This window comes from Argentina silus, assembly GCF_951799395.1.
Source record: "Argentina silus genome assembly, chromosome: 1".
Lineage (NCBI taxonomy): Eukaryota > Metazoa > Chordata > Actinopteri > Argentiniformes > Argentinidae > Argentina > Argentina silus.
The window spans coordinates 1,737,598-1,759,687 of record NC_139655.1 but is presented as its reverse complement, the minus strand read 5'-3'; the positions used below and the strand labels follow the sequence as shown (position 1 = coordinate 1,759,687).

Below are 22,090 nucleotides of genomic sequence, written 5' to 3'. Positions count from 1 at the left end.
TTTAAAGAAAAAAGAAAGAAGAAGAAAAATGAATCATTATTACTATATAATCTATTAAGTGTATTTGTCATGCTTTATAAAGTCATACAGTACAATGCAAGAGACTTGAACGTACAGACAGAATGGAATACAGTAGATGCAATTAATGACAGACAGCAATTGAATTGTACTTCCTAGTACATGCACCTTCATGTCAGTGTTACATTTCTTAATCAGACAAACAAAATAAAAGAAGAAACACAATGAGAAAAGTAATCAAAATTGGATATAGTATTTCAGCTTACAAGACTGTTTTTGATGTAGAAGTACTGTATTACCAGGTTTGTGTTTATTCAAAAAACAACCATTTAAACGTTTGATGGTCTTCTTGCTATTTGCTTACTATTGTTCATTTTTAGTATATACAGTAATCTATTAAGTTTGTTTCTAATGCTTTATGAAGTCATGCAGGACAATGAAAGAGACTTTACCTGAACAGTGCCAGAAGAGTAGAATAGATTAAATGAAATCTACTCACTTCATTGCCTGACTGCCTTGCGATCTCAGTTGGATCAGCACCTGCAATGTTTAATAGTATGTATAGATATCGTTATGTGGTTAAACTAATAGCAATGAAATTAAAAGTTCACTCTTTTAGAGGTTTTAGCATATTTTGGACTTATTTTTAACAAAGGGTATAAGGTGAAAGGTCCAAAGGAAATTAACCATCTCCTTACGTGTGTAATACAAAATGTTATCTATCTTAAGAGTAAAAAACAAACGGCTACAGAGAGTATTTATTAAATCTTTTTCACGACCAAAATAAGACTTTGCAAGCCCACAAAGTTTCTTCTGGAACTTATTTTTCTAGTTCCAATTCTTCCACCTGCTACTTCTCCTCCAACTTTTAAGCTACATGGAGGTCTATTGAAACTAAAAGACGCCATTTTTTAACCACTGCCGCTCATATACCTTTTAACCCTCCTATTATGTTAGGGGTCAATTTGACCCGATTCAATGTTTACTGTCTCTAAAAACATGGTTAACATACTTTTTTCAGCCAGATTTTTTATGACTTTTCCTAACTTTATGGGGTAAACATGGTAAACATGAAATGAACCAAAAAAATTTAAAAACATGTCCTGTACACATTTTGTACGCAACGGTCGTGTTGGGGTCATTTTGACCCCTAGCACTATTGTTCTATAAAACCCTGATTTCTATCTCGTTTTTGTTGTGTTGGATGATACTGAGGGCACCTACACGTTCGTCTGTGTGTGTGTGTGTGTGTGTGTCTGTCCTTCCTTGTGTGTGTGTGTGTGTGTCTGTGTGTGTGTCCATCCGTGTGTGTGTGTGTGTCTGTGAGGAGAAAACATAGTTCCCACGAGATCTCTGATCATTCAAGAAGCAATGAGAGAGGGAGGACATATTTCCCGTGAGAACTCTGACAGGACTCATAACAACTATGACAGTTCTCATAACAACTATGATAATTCTCACAGCATGGGGGGTGGGGCAAACATATAACCGCGGGAATAATTCTCGCAGTATGTGGGGTGGGGCAAACATAGTTCCCACAACAACACTGATAATTCTCGCAGTATATGGGATGGGGCAAACATAGTTCCTGCGAGAACTTTGATAATTCATGCAACATGGGGGCGGGGACAACCTTATAATAAGGGCTGCACACACAGCCCTCTAAACCATTCTCTTTGCATTTGTGCCTCAACTAAACATTTTGAAAATGACCACCAGACAGAGGAAAAGATTTGCTGCCACTGAGGTTCTGTCACAGATCTTTCAGGATGGAAGTGATATAGATGAGGATGTGTCTGAGACAGAGGATAATGTTGAGGAGGACTCTGATTATGCGGCATCCTCCTCTGACGAGAATGAAGCCAGTGAGATAGGACATTCTGACCCTCCTGTGGTTTCTCAAACACAAATAAACCCCCTTGTCATATCTCAACCACCAAGAAACATGACATCCAAAAATGGAAAGCTGCTATGGTCTGGATCCCCAGTTACAAGACAGGGTAGACTGACTGCAGCTAATGTCATCAAAATGGTTCCAGGCCCCACCAGATATGCTAGCAGTCATATAAAAGACATACAATCTGCATTTAAACTCTTTAATGAGCACTTAATATCAACATAAAGCCCTGCAAACACCAAAACATAATTAGTTTTTCATTTTAGGTCAATGAATGAGATAGTACAGTGATTTGCATATTTCGCATATATACAATACTTGATGTATAAGGGGAGGTTGGGGGCAGTCATGTATTATTTACTGGGCTATAAAGATGGTCAGTAGAAAGGCCTAAAGTAGCTGAGAAAGAAACTTGGTTAAGACTTTCCGTTAAAATCATTTTCTGCATGTTTACATTGCTCGGGTCAAATTGACCCGAAACATCAAAGTTGTAAGTTTATTTGAACATAATAGGAGGGTTAAGCTATTCACACCATTTCAACTGTAAAATGTGCCGAAAACTACCAATTATCAGCTTTGATAAAAACTTTCTGATACCTATTAAACTTTTACATTAAGGTGACGTTTGTAAAGCGTTCATACATGGTTTATAATTAGTTAATAAATCTTATAAGCAGTTTATTATTCAATTATAAAGCATCAACAAACAGTTATAACTCATTAGTTATGGACCAGTGACCAGTGGACCATACGACCAATGGACCAGGTTATGAGGATGAAGTCTGTCCACTTTTCTCAACCTGGAACAATGATGCTGATCCTATCAGGATTCAGCCCATACTGTAAATACTACTACGATAAATACAACTACATTATAAATACAACTATTATTATGATTATGATTATGATTATGATTATGATTATGATTATTGATGAATTAATAATTACTAATTTCAGTTTAGCAAAATGAAATTCAAGTTCAGTCTTTAATGTTTACCCAGACTAACACAGAAAAGGACAACATTTCAACTCCAGTTGCATTTAAATGTTGTAAACCGATACAAAGTTAAAAATAATACAGACATATTTGTAATCAGGCTGGTATATAGAATGGAATACTGTATATTTTTCATTTAATGCTCTATAAACCATGAACTGAAGCGGTATCTAGAGGGAGCCTCTAAACCATAAAACAGATGAAAATAAGAAACTTCATTGTTATATAACAATGTAATTAGAAGAAATACTGGAATTTGTTTTGCTACTGAAAGCATTTAACGGTAACTAGACAAACATAATGTATTATTCAGATGTTTTTTTTCTACATCAAAGTGTGGTTAAACACTACTGATTGTAAAAGAAAAAACTTGTGAGTGGAAACAAAAGTGTTTACTTGATCTTAAACTGACAGACTCTGCTATAGACGTGTGGTGTTAGCGTTCAGGTAAGAATCACTATAGTTTTAATTTAAAAAGGATCCAATACAATGCCAGGTTGACTTGAGTTAAGCCCTGGATTAATAATTATCAAATTAACTCTGAAAAGAGCGTTAGGCCTTCAATGCTCTGATGGCAGTGTGTTGTTCTTTGTCAATCCAATTAATGAAATCTACTCACCTTAAGTTGATTATTAACACCTGAACAAAGGTTTATTCTAATCTTAGGCAAGCAGTAAATATCCAGTGTAATTCGAAACCTCAAGCTGCAGCTTTACTGTCCCTCTGGGAGATAAGGCCTCAGCCAGGTTAATCATTAATACAACATTGCAACTTTCTGACTGCATTTGTTACATGCAGGACAGGAAATCCACATCATATTCTGCTCTCAATCCCAACGCAACTTTGTTCACATACCAAGGTCTTTGTTGCCAATTCCCACCTCAAAGGAGCTTAGAATCTAAAACACTCAATCAATGAAGGAATCACCCTTGATCAGCTCTAGACTAATGACAAACACTTTTTCAGTCAGGCTTTCTGAGCATTTTTTGATGATGACTGTTGTTCCTGCACCTCCTCTAGAGGGCGCTAATGAATAATAGATTCAGAGGTATGCTCTTGTGCTTGAGAGAAAACGAAACTAATTTCCTATTTGAAAAGGACTTTCATATCTTAACTCCCCTCTACAGACGTGCATTGCTGGGAATTGGGTAAGAATCTCTAGTATTAATTTACTTTATTTGAGTTGTTACAGTACCTGACACATAATGATTTGATATGTAATGCATATATATGTATATATACAGAATATTAATACATTAAACCGTGAGCTTTTGAATGAATCATGAATGTCATTTTGACCTTGTTCATTTATCTTCATGGATCAAAAACATATTGCCATATTTGTGAGAAAGGTGATTTTCTGTTCCTCAACACCAATATGCAGGTAGTTTCATAACTTTTTCTGTGTATCATATGACTAGATTATTAGTGCTACTGTTGGCTTCAACCACAGGTCTGGAATCAGAGATCCCTGCCCTGAATCCTAACTGTACCCATAAGGGGGATGAGAAATATCTGACCTTGTATCAGTGGTTAGCGGTAATGTATACCTACAGTACTGTGCCACAAAATATCTTGTTAAATGCAATGCTGATCTTTACAGGAGCTGGGATCTCTTCAGGAGGGTGCAACATTGGAAGGGTTCAGATAGAAATACATTGTGTAGAACAAGTGTAAATATCTGTGATGTTTAGGGAGTCTTGTTAGCTGCTCTATGAATTACATTTCTATCTGCAAGGCTGAGGATGTTTAACCATTGAATAACAGCTCTGCAGATGTATTTTTAATGACTGTAACAGTTTTCTAATGTCTTGTACTACTTCTACAAGTACTAGTACTACTATTACTACTACTACAACTTTATTACTACATAAAGCCCAAGTTTTATATTCCATGTCAGATGCATCATGGGACTGTGGATCCAGAAAGCCTGTTTGCTGAAATTCCTCATCGGTTTTGTGGACTGTGCACCCATTGCAGGTTGTACAACTTAAAACTATGAATGATTCGTTTAATAAATTCTCTCTGTAGCCGTTTGTTTTTTACTCTTAAGATAGATAACATTTTGTATTACACACGTAAGGAGATGGTTAATTTCTTTTGGACCTTTCACCTTACACCCATTGTTAAAAATAAGTCCAAAATATGCTAAAACCTCTAAAAGGGTGAACTATCAATTTCATTGCTATTAGTTTAACCACATAATAATATCTATATCTATATCTATCTATACATACTATTAAACATTGCAGGTGCTGATCCAACTGAGATCGCAAGGCAGTCAGATGGATGGTTTGCATTTCATATACTACTGGGAGTCATGGGACTGTTATTGATTTCATCTTTTCTACTCTGCTGTCAAGGTAAAGTCTTGTTCATTGTCCTGTATGATTTTATAAAGCATGAGAAACAAACTGAATAGATTACTGTGTATAGCAATAATTAATAATAGCAAGCAAATAGCAAGAAAAGAAAAAACATCAGACGTTTACACGTTTGTTTTTCAATAAACACAAACCTGGTAATACAGTACTTCTACATCAAAAACAGTTGTCCAAGCTGAAATATTATATCCAATTTTGCTTACTTTTCTCATTGTGTTTCTTCTATTATTCTGTTTTTCTGGTAAAGAAATGTAACACTTACATGAAGGTGCATGTACTAGGAAATTCATTTCAATTGCTGTCTGCAGCAATATGTTGTCATATTTTCAAAACAATAAAAAATGTGTAATCTGTGCATTTTATATACTACGAGTATGGTACCAATGGTACTGTCATTAATTGCATCTACTGTATTCTATTCTGTCTGTACCGTTCATGTCTCTTGCATTGTACTGTATGACTTTATAAAGCATAACAAATACACTTAATAGATTATATAGTAACAATGATTTATTTTTGTTCTTCTTTCTTTTTTCTTTACAGGATGTTGGCAAAAGAAAACGTCTCACTCACCTCTTGCTCAGTCAGATGAAGGTAATTGTTCACTGCTCACTTTTCTCTCTCTCTCTCTCTCTCTCTCATGCTCTCTATCTCTGTCTCTCTTTGTGTCTCTCTCAACACACACACACACACACACACACACACATACACACACACACACACACACACACACACACACACACACACACACACAAACACACACACACACACACACACACACACACACACACGTGCACATACTGTAGCAAGCAAACTATCAAATTGTACACATTTTCTTACCAATGAACACAAACATTGCACTTTAAAATCAACGTGTTTAAAAAAGGATACATATTTTAGTGAGGTCACTGTTGATATATACAGTATACAGGACTTTTAATTTTTCACGGACACACGTGGCTTGGACGTGCTTGTGACGTGCCTTCAATTCGAGTCAAACAAATATTCTTCTAACTGTACGTGGCTTGAGCTATGAAAGAAAATCAGCCCCAGAGATATGACTATATATAATATTAAGAAATAATAGAAACCGAAATCACAGTCCAAAACTTATTAACTTATTTTGCCAACTTTGAGTACAATGTTTAACATCAGTTTCAATGGGGGAAAATGCTGTAGTTCTCCCTATGGCCACATGGTAGGCAGCTTCAAAAGCAGGACTGCTCCCCTGGAGGTCACTGAATATCGTTTACACACTTCAGTCACACTCCCTCCCTCCCTCCCTCCCTCCCTCCCTCTACCCACCCTCTCTCTACCCTCCCTCCCTCTACCCTCTCTCTACCCTCCCTCCCTCCCTCCCTCCCTCCCTCCCTCCCTCCCTCTACCCACCCTCTCTCTACCCTCCCTCCCTCCCTCCCTCCCTCTACCCACCCTCTCTCTACCCAGTGTAAATGATAGAAATTATCAATGTGTTTTTTTACATTTTTGAAAGAATGATAAAAATCAAAACATTAGTGAATCTATATGATCTTCCTGATTATACAACAGTCAATAAATCATGTGTTCAAATCCCCCTCAGAGATAGCGATGGACATCACACTTCTAAAGGAGAGAAACAGAATGATAAGAATACAACTCTGGAGGAGAAGAACAGTTAAGATGGTCTGTCGGTTTATTTAATAAATCTGATGTTTTAACCACAACTCCCCACTCTCTTCCAGAAAAGAGGAACCATAGACTGGGAGAGAAGGACCAACAACTAGAGGAGAGGAACCAGAGACTGGGAGAGAAGGACCAACAACTAGAGGAGAGGAACCAGAGACTGGGAGAGAAGGACCAACAGCTGGAGGAGAGAGACAAGCAGTTGAAAGACAGAGACAGACAAGTGGAGGATGTGAACATTAAAAATATGCAACTTGGTAAGATTTGAAAAAAACATTTGATGGTGATTCATTATATGTTGACTGTATGTACAATACTCATATAACAGTACCATGTTTGTGGATATGAGTGTTGCTGCTGCCCACTGTCAACAGAATTCATGTCCCAGTTTTCCTCTATAATTTCAGCACAACAGATATGTGATCTGAAGACCGAAGTAGAGAGACTGAAGAGTGAGGACTCAGCCCAGATGACTGGTGAGTGTGATGGAGAAACCTCCATGATTTCAAGAGGCTTCAAATTCCCCATGTTCCCATTTCCTGTTTTGTTTCAGGTACACTTATATGAAGGTAATTGGCTCCTTGCATCTACTGCTGTCTTGAATGATACATGAATGAATGAAGGAATGAATGAATAAATGCTTTATTTCTCTTTTTTATTCACTTTTATTCACCTTTTCTGGTTGAAGGTGAATCATCCCTTTCAGATTCCTGCACAAATTATTGTGTTCAAAACTTCAAAAGGATTAATTCATAAATCAGTAAAAACATACAGTGAATAAAAAACAACATTCCATGTCATGTTTGTTTTTATGTTCTCTTCAGTGGATGTCACTCTGGATGTTGACACAGCTCACCCTAACCTGCAGATATCAGAGGATAAGAAAACAGTCCAGTGGAGAGATGAGGAACCGAGACAGTTGAACAATGAGCAGCATTTTAACAAAGATCCTTATGTGTTGGGCACTTGGGGCCGTCATATGAGGGCCTCCTGGGAGGTGTGTGTGGAGGGAAAGGATGACTGGGTGCTTGGTGTTGCCAAGGCAACAGCTAACAGGAAGGGCCAGTTAGTTTTGAGCCCTGCCAATGGCTTCTGGGCAATCAGGCTGTCCAATGGGCAAAGACTTAAAGCCATGGAGCATGTCCTTGATAAGACACTTCCAAACAAAGTCAGTGTCTATTTAGATTGTAAGGAGAAGAAGGTGACTTTCTATAATGCAGAGGACGGCTCACTCATTCACTCATTTGATGATGGACCAGGTTATGAGGATGAAGTCCGTCCACTTTTCTCAGCCTGGAACAATGATGATGTTCCTATCAGGATTCAGCCCATACTGTAAATACTACGACGATAAATACAACTACAATAATTATTATTATTCATATTGTAATAATTATGATAATTAGAAAAATTATATTATGAACTAGAACAAATCAATTCCAAAAGAAACTTTGTGGGCTTGCAAATTCTTATTTTCAAATTGTGTCTATTCTGAATCAGAGCCAAGATAATATATAATCACCTTTACTTTGTCCTAAATGAATTGTCATACAGTCCACTCAGGTGCCAATATATTTAGACACACTAGTCTGGCACCGTGAGATTAGCAACCCAGAGGCTCAAAGTAATCAGAAAGCCACAGTGGCTGTGGTGAGATGTAATATGGGTTCTTTGTCACCTCAGCAAATATTAAATATGTAAAATATAAATATTCAAAATATTAAAATACATTAAAATGTAATAGATGAAGCTGCTCACCTGCTAGTTCCTCATGTCAGATTATGCAGTAGTGTTGCATGTATAACAACAAGTGTATGACTAGGTTATTCAATGTGTATGTTCATCTATCTAAAACATATTTTTTCTGATTGTTAGGACGCAAGATCATTCAAGGGTAGGAGGAAAAATCGACTTTGTATTTCTAAGATTTGTTGTGTTTTTGGAATGATTCATCTTGTGAAAACATAATTGTACTCTGAATGAGATATGTATTTAGCAATTGTGAACATATTCATGTGATAAATTCATGTTTAAAGACAAAGACTGTTTATTGGCCATGCAATCAATTGTTGGAATGGTCATTTTTGCACAATTTTTGCCCCCTCCGAGACAACACACACACACCTGGATATGATGCCAGCAACCTTCCAGTCACCAGCTCACATCCGGCTCCCTCCTGGAGTGGGGATCAAACCAGCAACCTTCCGATTGCTGGCCGGCCTCTCTAACCTCCAGGCTACCTGCCGCCCTATGTTTATATATGTTACGTGATAATTGTATGTAATAAATGTGATTGATCATACTGGATGTAACATATTACATTTTGTAACTGTTTCTAAACTGTTTCTTAAATTTAATTACACAGTACATTGACTCAATTACAGAACATAAATGTTCAAGTATATTTACTTTTACTCCAATGAAGCTAGAGAAATCAGAAATGGTAAAAACACAAATAAATCATGCTATTCCTATATTGAGATGCACACACCTCAGGAAGTGACTTGGAGACCATGAAAATGCTTCCAGATATATTTCTACGTATGATTTAGAAATTGTAGCAATGTTTTTTTGTAAAAAAAAAAAAACATTTTTTAGTTTAAGTCAGGGAAGGACAGCAGAGTTATGTTTATTATAGTGCAACATCGCTTCTGTGGCCGTCCATTTGGTATGACTAGTGTTAACAGACATGACACCAGCTGAAAACGCAGCCGAGAATTGTATTAAGACCAAGCAGAATCAATGCTTTTACTGTTGACTTTGCCACATGTCTAGAGCCATGAGCTGAAAGGAAGGCGCACCAAGCTCCGAACCAAGACCGTTAAGACGCCCAAAACTAACATCTGCATGCGTGTGAACCAGCTGTCACCTGACGGACAGCTAAGGTGTTTGACTTGGACAGCCGAACTACCGAACTACCGCTAGCAAGTTGTCCCACCCGTGGACCTTCGTTTAGGATGACTAGAGTTAAAAGCAGCTAAGTTGACGCTCCTCCATAGCATTCAGCAGTTGTGACATTGTTGCACTGGCTATGAGAGTACGTTTTGTGTGGTCGTCCCACCCACCACCCCCAGCCTCCACCCGCCACCCCCAGCCTCCACCCCCAGCCTCGCCCCATACGGTCGCTCTGTAAGAAGCCCATGGCGGGTTTCTTGGGCTCTCTGCCATATTGTGTACTTGTTTGTCGTGGTCGTTTAACTCCAGGCAGGGAGTTCTACAGAGCCATCCAATATACGTCAAGCTTAAATGTATTACCATTGTCACCCAATAAATGGTTAAACTGCTGCTAGTGCCGTGAACTGTATATATAGTATATAGTCATAAAATCAAGACCATAACCGAGGAGTATGGGAGTATGAGATTAGTAACATGACCTCAAATAATAATAATCGGGAAATGCATTGATATTTGATGGATCTTGCACTGGATTTTAACCACAGTCTCCCACATACTCAACTGAACTTGGCTGAACTTATTATCTGATGAATTAATTCTTACCAATTTCAGAAGATTATTTTTATGTTTAGCAAAATTAAAGTCAAGTTCAGTCTTACCCTGTTTACCCTGACTAACACAGAAAAGGACAACATTTCAACTCCAGTTGCATTTAAATGTTGTAAACCGATACAAAGATAAATAATACAGACATATTTGTAATCAGGTTGGTATATAGAATGGAATACTGTTATTATATTTAATGCTCTATAAACCATGAACTGAAGCGGTCTCTAGAGGGAGCCAAGGTCTTTGTTGCCAATTCCCACCTCAAAGGAGCTTAGAATCTAAAACACTCAACCAGTGAAGGAATCAACCTTGATCAGCTCTAGACTAATGACAAACACTTTTTCAGTCAGGCTTTCTGAGCATTGACTGTTGTTCCTGCCCCTCCTCTAGAGGGCGCTAATGAATAATAGATTCAGAGGTATATATATATATATATATGCTCTTGTGCTTGAGAGAAAACGAAACTAATTTCCTATCTGAAAAGGACTTTCATATCTTAACTCCCCTCTACAGACGTGCATTGCTAGCAATTGGGTAAGAATCTCTAGTATTAATTTACTTTATTTGAGTTGTTACAGTACCTGACACATAATGATTTGATATGTAATGCATATATATGTATATATACAGAATATTAATACATTAAACAGTGAGCTTTTGAATGAATCATGAATTTCATTTTGACCTTGGTCAAATAGGTGGTGTTGTATACTGCAGACACAAAATGCTGATGTTCCCAATACCAATTCCAAATGGTGGTCTAGTTTGGCGGTATTTAGAAGGTAATGATGCTGCACACATTATGACTTTATCAAGGAGAACACGCATGTTCTGGTTAGGAATTATATAAATGCCTCTAGATTTTGAAAATATTCTAATTTTGAAAATGATTCAATATCCTGGACATACAATTGTCTTTATGTATAGGTGGCGTCGTATACTGCAGACACAACATGCTGATGTTCCTCATACCAATTACAGTTGGTGGTCTCGTTTGGCGGTATTCAAAAGGTAAGGATGCTGCACACATTATAACTTTATCAAGGAGAACACGCACGTTCTGTTCTAATTTCGAAAGTAATTCAATATACAATATAAGACAACAGAAGTAAGCTAAAAATATGTTTTTTTTTGTATTTACTTTTATTTAACTATGGTGCCCGTGAGTACCGGGACGTGACATAGACTGAATTTTTGGAGGTTTTTTTGTGCACAAAAAGAAGAAAACATGGTTCACTGTCCCATTACTTACGCAGGACACTGTATATGGAATTCAGTGATTTTCAAGAACTACAACCACAAATGCACTCCCTATGGCTGTAAACGTCCGTAGTTTCTGAAAATCACAGAATTACCCTCAATTACATCATATGGGGTAATTTCGTAAGACTTTTTTCCTATCTTTTTGACTACAGAATGTAGAATGTCACCGTTTCCAAATATGCAGACACTGGTATGGTGGTGAAGATAATGAATATGAGGTCAAACATCGGTGAAGTGTCCCTTAAATGTACCTGAAATAAATACATGTAAAATAAGACTTTGCAAGCCCACAAAGTTTCCTCAGGAACTTCCTTTTCATGTTCAATATGCATTCCCAAAACCAGATGACAATTTACTTTTCTCTCAAACTATTTCTTTTAACTACTTGTGTGGTAGTGGGCAGGATAATGAAGTCCGAGGTGTGCGCTGAAAGAGACAATTATGTCACTATCAGTGTACACGTCGTCATTCATTATCTCTTACGTAAAAGACGAGAAGACAAACGTTTTGCTGTTTCAATAAATTAATGTAACGACCCTGTGTAAGGCCCATTAGCAGCTCCGCCAAGGGAGTTAACTCTCTTGGTGTTGTCGCTAGCTCGGCCGGTTTGTAAGCGGAAAATTGTGAGTTCGATACCCGCTTAAGACAAGCTACTCTACCCCGCCGTTCGTGTCAGAAGTGGGATGGCGCCCGTGAGGCCATCGGAGAGGCGTGTCCACGTGAGCGACTCGGTGCCCTGCCGTTCGCTACATTTTGACAAAAGTTCGTTTGTTTGCTAAGTCCTGCTTCTAATGCTCATGTTTGATAATACTTTCGCCTGACAATTCACCCTTACCTTAACCAGTCAATGTTAATGCTTCAACTTAAGACTTACCACTTGAAGTAATTGCCTAATGCTGACTAACCACCACATAAGCATTGCCTAGTTGCATTGTTAACATAGTGTTATTTTTTCTATATATATTTTTTTTTACCATTTAGTAGTAGTAGATTTCACGTTACAATAACGTGCATATGAGCATGTTACGGTGGCCTTGAACTATTGTTTTTTTCATCCATGTTTTGCGAGGAGACTTTGTTGGTAATACATGTGGAAATATGGGAAGTACAACAAGTAAAAAATACAGACGGTGGCTGACATGCCCACTGCACCGACCAGGAAAACTGCAGGGAGAACAAACAATGAAGCAGAGAGGTTGAATTTCCACTCCTTTCACGCCCGAATAGGATTTGCGGCACTAAAAATCTTTCGTAGATTGAAATGTAAATTCAATTATACGTTCATTGTTTTGGTCAAATAATGCAGGTGTTGAGAGCCCTCAATATCAACAAACTGCTCCACAGCCCAAGACACCTCCTCAGACCACTTTACAAGGCTTTACAAGGCCCCTCCATACCAATGGACCCAACATGCCAAGTTTACTCAACAACTCAAACCCTTAGATACCTTCCGTTACCACCTTACAGCCAAATCACATTGCACTTTAAAATCAACATGTTTAAAAAAGGATACATATTTCGACAAAAAGGATACAGGATAGCTGAAGAGAGAGGAATCAGCTCATCTGCTTGGTAAGTGTGAGAGAGTCAGGAGGAGAATTATGGAATGGACGGATTCAGGAGAGACAACTGAGACAGAATAATTAGTGCATCAACTGAATCAGTAAAATCACTTCATGGTTTATTCAACTCAGATGGCTGTTGATTGCCAGAGAAATGTAGATGAGAGAAATTATCAATCCCCACTCTCTTCCAGACACGGGAGAGAAGGACAAACAACTGGAGGAGATGAACCAGAGACTGCGAGAGAAGGACCAACAACTCGAGGAGATGAACCAGAGACTGGGAGAGAAGGACCAACAGCCAGAGGAGAAAGACAAACTACTGGATGAACTAACCAAACAGCTAGCAGAGAGAAACAAGCAGTTGAAAGACAGAGACAGACGAGTGGAGGATGTGAACACTAAAAATATGCAACTTGGTAAGATTTGAAAAAAACATTTGATGGTGATTCATTATATGTTGACTGTATGTACAATACTCATATAACAGTACCATGTTTGTGGATAAGAGTGTTGCTGCTGCCCAATGTCAACAGAATTCATGTCCCAGTTTTCCTCTATAATTTCAGCACAACAGATATGTGATCTGAAGACTGAAGTAGAGAGACTGAAGAGTGAGGACTCAGCCCAGATGACTGGTGAGTGTGATGGAGAAACCTCCATGATTTCAAGAGGCTTCGAATTCTATGTTTATTTCCTCTCAGAACACAGAACTAATTCCTAATGTTCCTTAGTGTTCTAAACATTCTAACAATGAAATGGTTGTTGTATCTTGCGTACACCAGGCTTTACGCTGGTAAAGTGGAACGTCGCTTGCAGTTTTGGGGACACAAACAAGCACTCTGTAACCAGAGAATGGCTACAAACTTCCTCCCACTGTATTAGTACAGTGAAAGATGTGTTCATTTAAAAATGTTTTACATTTATGGCATTTAGCAGACGCCTTTATCGAAAGTAAAGGTTTGTAGTAATGTATCATCTATCATCGTCTCCTCTAAAAACAGTGAGGCACGCCACTTTGGCGGAGTGCGCAAACCACATCCTTCACTTTGAAAACAACGGTGAAAAGGATGTGACGAATTGAAAAACACGTCTGTTGGACACAGCCCCTAATGCAGTAGGCACATAGCCTAATGAATGTGCAAATCATATTTTGCGAGTGAAGTTTGTTATACAGCATAATTCAATACCGAAACTTGGCCTGTATCAATATGGAAACCAGAGTTGTGTAACCTTGGTTTGTAGCCAGTTGCCTTTGTAACCAAATACGTTTCTGTTACATGGTGATGGTTTGAATGAAATGTGAGACTTTGTAAATCTTATTGTGTTCCCATTTCCTGTTTTGTTTCAGATATCAATCAGGTACACTTATATGAAGGTAATTGGCTCCTTGCATCTACTGCTGTCTTGAATGATACATGAATGCTTTATTCATATGTTTCTCTTTTTTATTCACTTTTATTCACCTTTTCTGGTTGAAGGTGAATCATCCCTTTCAGATTCCTGCACAAATTATTGTATTCAAAACTTCAAAAGGATTAATACATAAATCAGTAAAAACATATAGTGAATAAAGAAAAACATTCCATGTCATGTTTGTTTTTATGTTCTCTTCAGTGGATGTCACTCTGGATGTGGACACAGCTCACCCTAACCTGCAGATATCAGAGGATAGGAAAACAGTCCAGTGGAGAGATGAGGCACCGAGACAGTTGAACAATGAGCAGCATTTTAACAAAGATCCTTATGTGTTGGGCACTTTGGGCCATCATACGAGGGCCTCCTGGGAGGTGTGTGTGGAGGGAAAGGATGACTGGGTGCTTGGTGTTGCCATGGCAACAGCTAACAGGAAGGGCCAGTTAGTTTTGAGCCCTGCCAGTGGCTTCTGGGCAATCAGGCTGTCCAATGGGCAAAGACTTAAAGCCATGGATGATGAGGAGTATGTCCTAAATTTGACACTTCCAAACAAAGTCAGTGTCTATCTGGATTGTAAGGAGAAGAAGGTGACTTTCTATAATGCAGAGGACGGCTCACTCATTCGACGATGGACCAGGTTATGAGGATGAAGTCTGTCCGCTTTTCTCAACCTGGAACAATGATGATATTCCTATCAGGATTCTGTCCAGCTGCAGCAGTAGCAAAACAGCATAATGCTCAGGAAAAGTAGCTGTTGTGAGGTTGTATGGTGTAGGACCCTGGTGCAGAGAGGAGATCAGGTGAGGGAATGCAGATGAAGGCAAATAGGCAACTTTACTTGGTATTTAACTAAGGAAGATGCAAGGAACATTAGAGAATACATAACACAGGAATACTAGAGACAGCAATCAACAGAAACAACCTAGAGGCGATTCCAAACAAAGACAAAGCACAAACAAAACACATTTCTGAAAGGGAAGGGTCCTTAATTAGTGATTGGCAACACCTGGGAGTCCGTAATCTCTGGAGGCGATCTCTGCCGCCCTCTGGTGGCCAGACGTAAGTAACAGCTGCTGCAGTTGCAACAGCCAAAGGGGATCCTAATAAACTAAACACACTTGTTTTTGTCAACAAAACAACAATGATGACAACAATTGCAACAGATATTGAACATTAAGAAATACTATACTTCCTACCTGTGAATACTTGATGATGCAGGGATACCTTTTTTCCACTGGACAATATGTATTCAATTTCACACAGTAGTAAAGAATATGTTTTTAAAACTGTGAACACTTTTTCCTCATTTTCTATTATTAAGAGACAGACATGTATCAATGACTGTATCTGTTGCTTAATGCCTCACAATATTTTTAAAAAAATTTCTTCAGTCTGACATTTGTTATTTTAATTATATTTGAGTGATTTAAACATGCCGTAGATTAGTTTTGTTTTGGTTGGTTTAATGTTAGAGATGGGGCTGGGAACCACTCTAAAATTCAAAGACAGAGCTCTGGATCCAAGAACTAACAGTCAATTATATTAAAATTATATTTCAGATCTTTACTTGTTTACAAATTAATTGTTTACACAAACTTATATTATGCCTTATATGTTGGGTTATGATAACATTTTACATTTACATTCATGGCATTTAGTAGACGCCTTTAGCAACTTACAACAATACATTTGTTTAAGTAAGTGAATCATCTATCCAACAGTCAACATAAGACAAAGTAATCAATGCTCACACCAGGGGCCATTGGCAGTCGTAATGCCAGTAGGCTATTTTTATTGGGGGTAGTGAGGGTGAAGCGGTCTTCAGGAGGGACTGTTAAGATGTAGCCTGAAGAGATGGGTTTTCAATCTACGGCGGAAGATCGGAAGTGACTCTGCAGTCTCTGACAGTAGTGGGAAGCTCATTCCACCAGGACAGTGAAAAGCCATGCATCCACGTAGAGGAGGTGGTGGAGGAGGCGGGGAGTCTGGCCAAGAGTGCATTGCAGTAGTCAAGGCGAGAGATTACAAGTGTTTGGACCAAAAGTTGTGCTGCTTCTCTGGTGAGGAATGAACGTATCCTTCTGATGTTGGAGAGGAAGAATCTACAGGAGCGTGCTGTCGCTGTGATGTTTGCCACACAGGATAAGTGGTTGTCAAGGATCACCCCAAGGTTCTTGGCTGTATGGGAGGAGGTCACAGTAGAGTTTTCTACTGTGATGGAGAAGTCTTGGAGAGGGCAGGCTTTCCCTGGGAGGAAGAGCAGCTCAGTCTTGTCAAGGTTGAGCTTGAGGTGGTGGGCTGACGTCCAAGCAGAAATGTCTGCATGACGTGCTGAGACACATGTTGCCACCTGTGAGTCAGAAGGGGGGAAAGAGAGAAAAAGTTGAGTGTGATCTGCGTAGGTGTGGTAGGAGAAACCATGTGAAGACATTACAGAGCCGAGAGATTTGGTATAGAGAGAGAACAGTAAAGGCCCAAGGACAGAGCCCTGGGGGACACCAGTGGTGAGGGGTCGTGGAGAGGACAGCGATCCTCTCCACGTCACCTGGTAGGAGCGACTGGCCAGGTAGGATGCAAACCAGGAGAGTGCAGAGCCAGAGATGCCCAATTCTGAGAGGTTGGAGAGAAGGATTGGGTGGTTAACTGTGTCAAATGCAGCAGACAACATAGATAACATCAACCCGCGCCGCGATACTAGACCAGAACAGGTGGTTTTTGGAGGCCCTAATTGGCTTTTTGGAGGCCCAAAAAGCTTTAATAGATTGAAGAATGTAAATTCATCTACATAGACCCGTCTAACAGTGTGAGACTGCTTGGGACATAGGAGGAGTGGATTTACTGGGTAACATAATTATCAATTCAAAATCTGAGCAAATCACATGACTATGAGGCATGGCTCCATATCGAGGCAGGCATAGTACTCTGAGGCCATGATGGTGGCTACTGTCGCCAGTCAAGCCTGCAAGGTTTTTCGCGGAGCCTGTGGGAAGGATATGCAATCACATTGCACTTTAAAATCAATGTGTTTAAAAAAGGATACATATTTTATTGAGGTCACCATTGATATATACAGTATACAGTACTTTTAATTTTTCACGGACACACATGCCTTGGATGTGCTTGTGACGTGCCTTCAATTCGGTAAAAAGAATATGCTTCTTAGGTGGCTTGGGCTATGAAAAAAAATCGGTCCCAGAGAGAAGACTCCATATAATATTAAGAAATAATAGAATCCGAGTCCAAAGCTTATGAACTTATTTTGCCAACTTTGACAACAATGTTTAACATCAGTTTCAATGAGGCTGCATGGTCGGCAGCTTCAAAAGCAGGACTGCTTCCCTGGAGGTCACTGAATATCGTTTACACACTTTAGTAACCCTCCCTCCCTCCCTCCCTCCCTCCCTCCCTCTATTCAACTCAGATGGCTGTTGATTGCCAGAGAAGTGTAAATGAGAGAAATGATAAATGTGTTTTTTACATTTTTGAATGACTGATAAAAATCAAAACATTAGTGAATCTATATGATCTTGCTGCTGATACAACAGTCAATAAATCATGTGTTCAAATCCCCTTCAGAGATAGAGATGGACAACACACTTCTAAAGGAGAGAAACAGAATGATAAGAATACAATTCTGGAGGAGAAGAACAGTTAAGATGGTCTGTCAACCACTGTCCAACCATTGCAAATTCTTTGCATGATTTCACATCATGGTTAGTTTTCAAAGCATTTAAAAGTGCATTTATAAAGCATTAATAACTGGCTCCTGAATGCAAGCTCTTTATTTGGCAAGCACCAAGTGAATATCAAACAATCTAAACTAATGAGTTATAACTGTTTGTTGATGGTTTATAATTGAATAATAAACTGCTTATAAGTGATTTATTAACAAATTATAAACCATTTATGAACGCTTTACAAACGTGACCTTAATGTAAAAGTTTAATAGGTATCAGAAAGCTTTTATCAGAGCTGATAATTGGTCTTTTTTGGCACATTTTACAGTTGAAATGGTGTGAACAACTTAAAAGGTATATGAGCGGCAGTGGTTAAAAATTGCGTCTTTTGGTTTCAATGGACCTCCAAATGACCTCCGCTTAAAAGTTGGAGGAGGAGTAGCAGGTGGAAGAATTGGAACTATAAAAATAAGTTCCAGAAGAAACTTTGTGGTCTTGCAAAGTTTTATTTTGATCGTGAAAGAGGTTTAAAGATGTTTCGATAGATTGATGTGCTGGGTGTAGTAGTTGAAAGATACCTTATTATGGTAGTGGTAAAAGTTAAAGATGGTTTAGTTGGTTCGTTGGTTGGATGGACAGAATGTTAGATTGATAAATAGATAGGTAGGATGAGCCAGGGGTATTTCAGTGGAGTGGGTAGAGAGTTGGTTGGTTGAGAGGTCGAGAGTGGTAGAGTTGAGTGGTTAACCGCATGAGAATTTTGGGAGTTAGAAATAGTTTAATAGTTTAAAAAGTTGAATAGGTTTCAGAAAACTTTTATCAGGGTTGCTGAAGCAAGCCCACTTAAAAAGTATGTCGAAGAACAATAGTTTGACTTGCTGAAGCAAGCCCACCTAATAATAATAATAAATATGTAGAAGAACAATCTAAGGTTCATAGGCTCCCTCTAGAGGCTGAGTCAGAGTCTGATAAAGTACAGGAAAAGCAGCCATGGCTCAACATTGTATTCAATGTTTTCTTTAAAGGACTTTTTATAATGTTCATTTACCAGTTTGAGTCTGACAGCTAATATTAACTGAGCCCTTCTGCTCGGTATAGCTTTTACTCTTAAACCTATTTTGTTGTCGGCAGACATTCTGACTAAATTGAACATTAAGTTACCATACTTCTAATGTCTCATCCTTATATATTTATATTTGTTTTCTCATGGTAGGAGGCCAGATAGTGAAATAACTTGACTCATTCCAAGCAACTTATTAATTTAACTGTATTCATTTTGCACATTAACGTGCACTTCGCTGTCATAAAGTACTGTTTACAGTACAACGTCAGTAGGAGGCTGTGCTCCACCACGTCATTAAGTGAAGAGACTTAGCGGGAGTTGTTCAAATAAAGGTAAGTTGACATTACTACCGAATGAATGAAAATGAATGAATTTCCATTATTTTACGGTACTGTTTCAATTATACTTGGTACTTACACCAAAGAAAAAAACAAGCAGTTAATAGGTGAAATTATTATTTTAATGAACATTTGATATGAGATTGTATTTCTGTATCGGCGCCCTGGTTGCTGCAGAAGATGAGGAATGTCAGCAAACAGACGTCCTGTATTAATTGTCCCATGATGCACCTGATGAGAACATAAAACACAAGACTTCTTTCGGAGGATGGAACTTGGCAGAGTGCTCAGATAGAAATATATCATGCAGAACAGGAATCAGTCTTTGTCCGGGAGAATAGTCTGTCTGTCGGCAATACAGTATACCCAACATGCTATCTGTGCTAACAGTCTGAAAGTTTCACCTGTCTGAACACACGCCAGGTTCTGTTAATGGTTGCATTCATTGATCTGATAATCATGTCACATGATACAGTATCACTTCGACCTTAAATAACATGAGAGTACTTTACGCTAAACGAGGTAAATGGATTTAGAGTTTACATTTCTTATTGTTACGGCATTGTAATTTATATAAATGAATTTGTTCAATACAGACCAAGGTGTGGTGAAAAAGTACTGAACTAACATGTTCAAACCCCCCACTTTTGAAAATATTAGGCATGCTTTCCTGTATACAAATCCATTTGCACCAGATATCATCATTCGTCATTTTTAAATTAAAACTATAATGAATCTTACCTGAACGCTAACAACGCACGTCTATAGCAGAGTCTGTCAGTTTAAGATGAAGAAAATACTTTCGTTTCCACTCACAAGTTTTTTCTTTTACAATCAGTAATGTTTAACCACACCTCCATACACTTTGATGGAGAAAAAAAACATCTGAATAATACATTATGTTTGTCTAGTTACCGTTAAATGCTTTCAGTAGCAAAACAAATTCCAGTATTTCTTCTAATTACATTGTTATATAGCAATGAAGTTTCTTATTTTCATCTGTTTTATGGTTTAGAGGCTCCCTCTTGAAACCGCTTCAGTTCATGATTTATAGAGTATTAAATATAATAACAGTATTCCATTCGATATACCAGCCTGATTACAAATATGTCTGTATTATTTATCTTTGTACCGGTTTACAACATTTGAATGCAACTGGAGTTGAAATGTTGTCCTTTTCTGTGTTAGTCAGGATAAACATTAAAGACTGAACTTGGCTTTAATTTCGCTAAACGTAAAAATAATCTTCTGAAATTGGTAGGAATGATTTCATCAGATAATACGTTAAGCCAAGTTCAGTTGAGTATGTGGGACACTGTGGTTAAAATCCAGTGCAAGATCCATCAAATATCAATGCATTTCCCAATTATTATTATTTGAGGTCATGTTACTAATCTCATACTCCCATACTCATCGGTTATAGTCTAGAGTTTATGACTATATACTATATATACAGTATACACTGTTTGAGTCACGGCACTAGCAGCAGTTTAACCATTTATTGGATGACAATGGTAATACATTTAAGCTTGACGTATATTGGATGGCTCTGTAGAACTCCCTGCCTGGAGTTAAACGACCACGACAAACAAGTACACAATATGGCAGAGAGCCCAAGAAACCCGCCATGGGCGACCGTGTGGGGCGAGGCTGGGGGTGGTGGGTGGAGGCTGGGGGTGGTGGGTGGTGGGTGGAGGCTGGGGGTGGTAGGTGGAGGCTGGGGGTGGTGGGTGGGACGACCACACAAAACGTACTCTCATAGCCAGTGCAACAATGTCACAACTGATGAATGCGATGGAGGAGCGTCAACTTAGCTGCTTTTAACTCTAGTCATCCTAAACGAAGGTCCACGGGTGGGACAACTTGCTAACGGTAGTTCGGTAGTTCGGCTGTCCAAGTCAAACACCTTAGCTGTTCGTCAGGTGACAGCTGGTTCGCATGCAAATATTAGTTTTGGGCGTCTTAAGGGTCTTGGTTCAGAGCTTGGTGCGCCTTCCTTTCAGCTCATGGCTCTAGACATGTGGCAAAGTCAACAGTAAAAGCATTGATTCTGCTTGGTCTTAATACAATTCTCGGCTGCGTTTTCAGCTGGTGTCATGTCTGTTAACACTAGTCATACCAAATGGACGGCCACAGAAGCGATGTTGCACTATAATAAACATAACTCTGCTGTCCTTCCCTGACTTTAACTAAAAAAAATATTATTATTATTATTTTTTTTTTCTTTCTTTCTTTTTTTTTTTACAAGAAAACATTGCTACAATTTCAAAATCATACGTAGAAATATATCTGGAAGCATTTTCATGGTC

General features: G+C 38.6%; 2 protein-coding genes across 2 annotated transcripts in view; both read left to right on the top strand.

Moving 5' to 3' along the window:
* LOC310813101 (butyrophilin subfamily 1 member A1-like) overlaps window positions 1-15,535 on the top strand; it is a 26,814-nt gene extending 11,279 nt beyond the window's left edge. The window contains exons 7-9 of the mRNA XM_083681950.1: window positions 13,857-13,925; window positions 14,639-14,665; window positions 14,905-15,535. Of these exons, the coding sequence (XP_083538076.1) occupies window positions 13,857-13,925; window positions 14,639-14,665; window positions 14,905-15,347 (539 nt within the window). The 3' untranslated portion in view covers window positions 15,348-15,535. The remainder of the gene's footprint in view (window positions 1-13,856; window positions 13,926-14,638; window positions 14,666-14,904) is intronic.
* Window positions 4,082-9,270, top strand: LOC310807998 (butyrophilin subfamily 1 member A1-like). Its single transcript, XM_083674685.1, has 6 exons — window positions 4,082-4,892; window positions 5,165-5,275; window positions 5,840-5,890; window positions 7,018-7,215; window positions 7,366-7,434; window positions 7,783-9,270. Exons 1-6 carry the CDS (start codon window positions 4,820-4,822, stop codon window positions 8,295-8,297), a joined length of 1,017 nt encoding a protein of 338 aa, XP_083530811.1. The 5' UTR covers window positions 4,082-4,819; the 3' UTR covers window positions 8,298-9,270.
* Window positions 15,536-22,090: the final 6,555 nt, after the last annotated feature.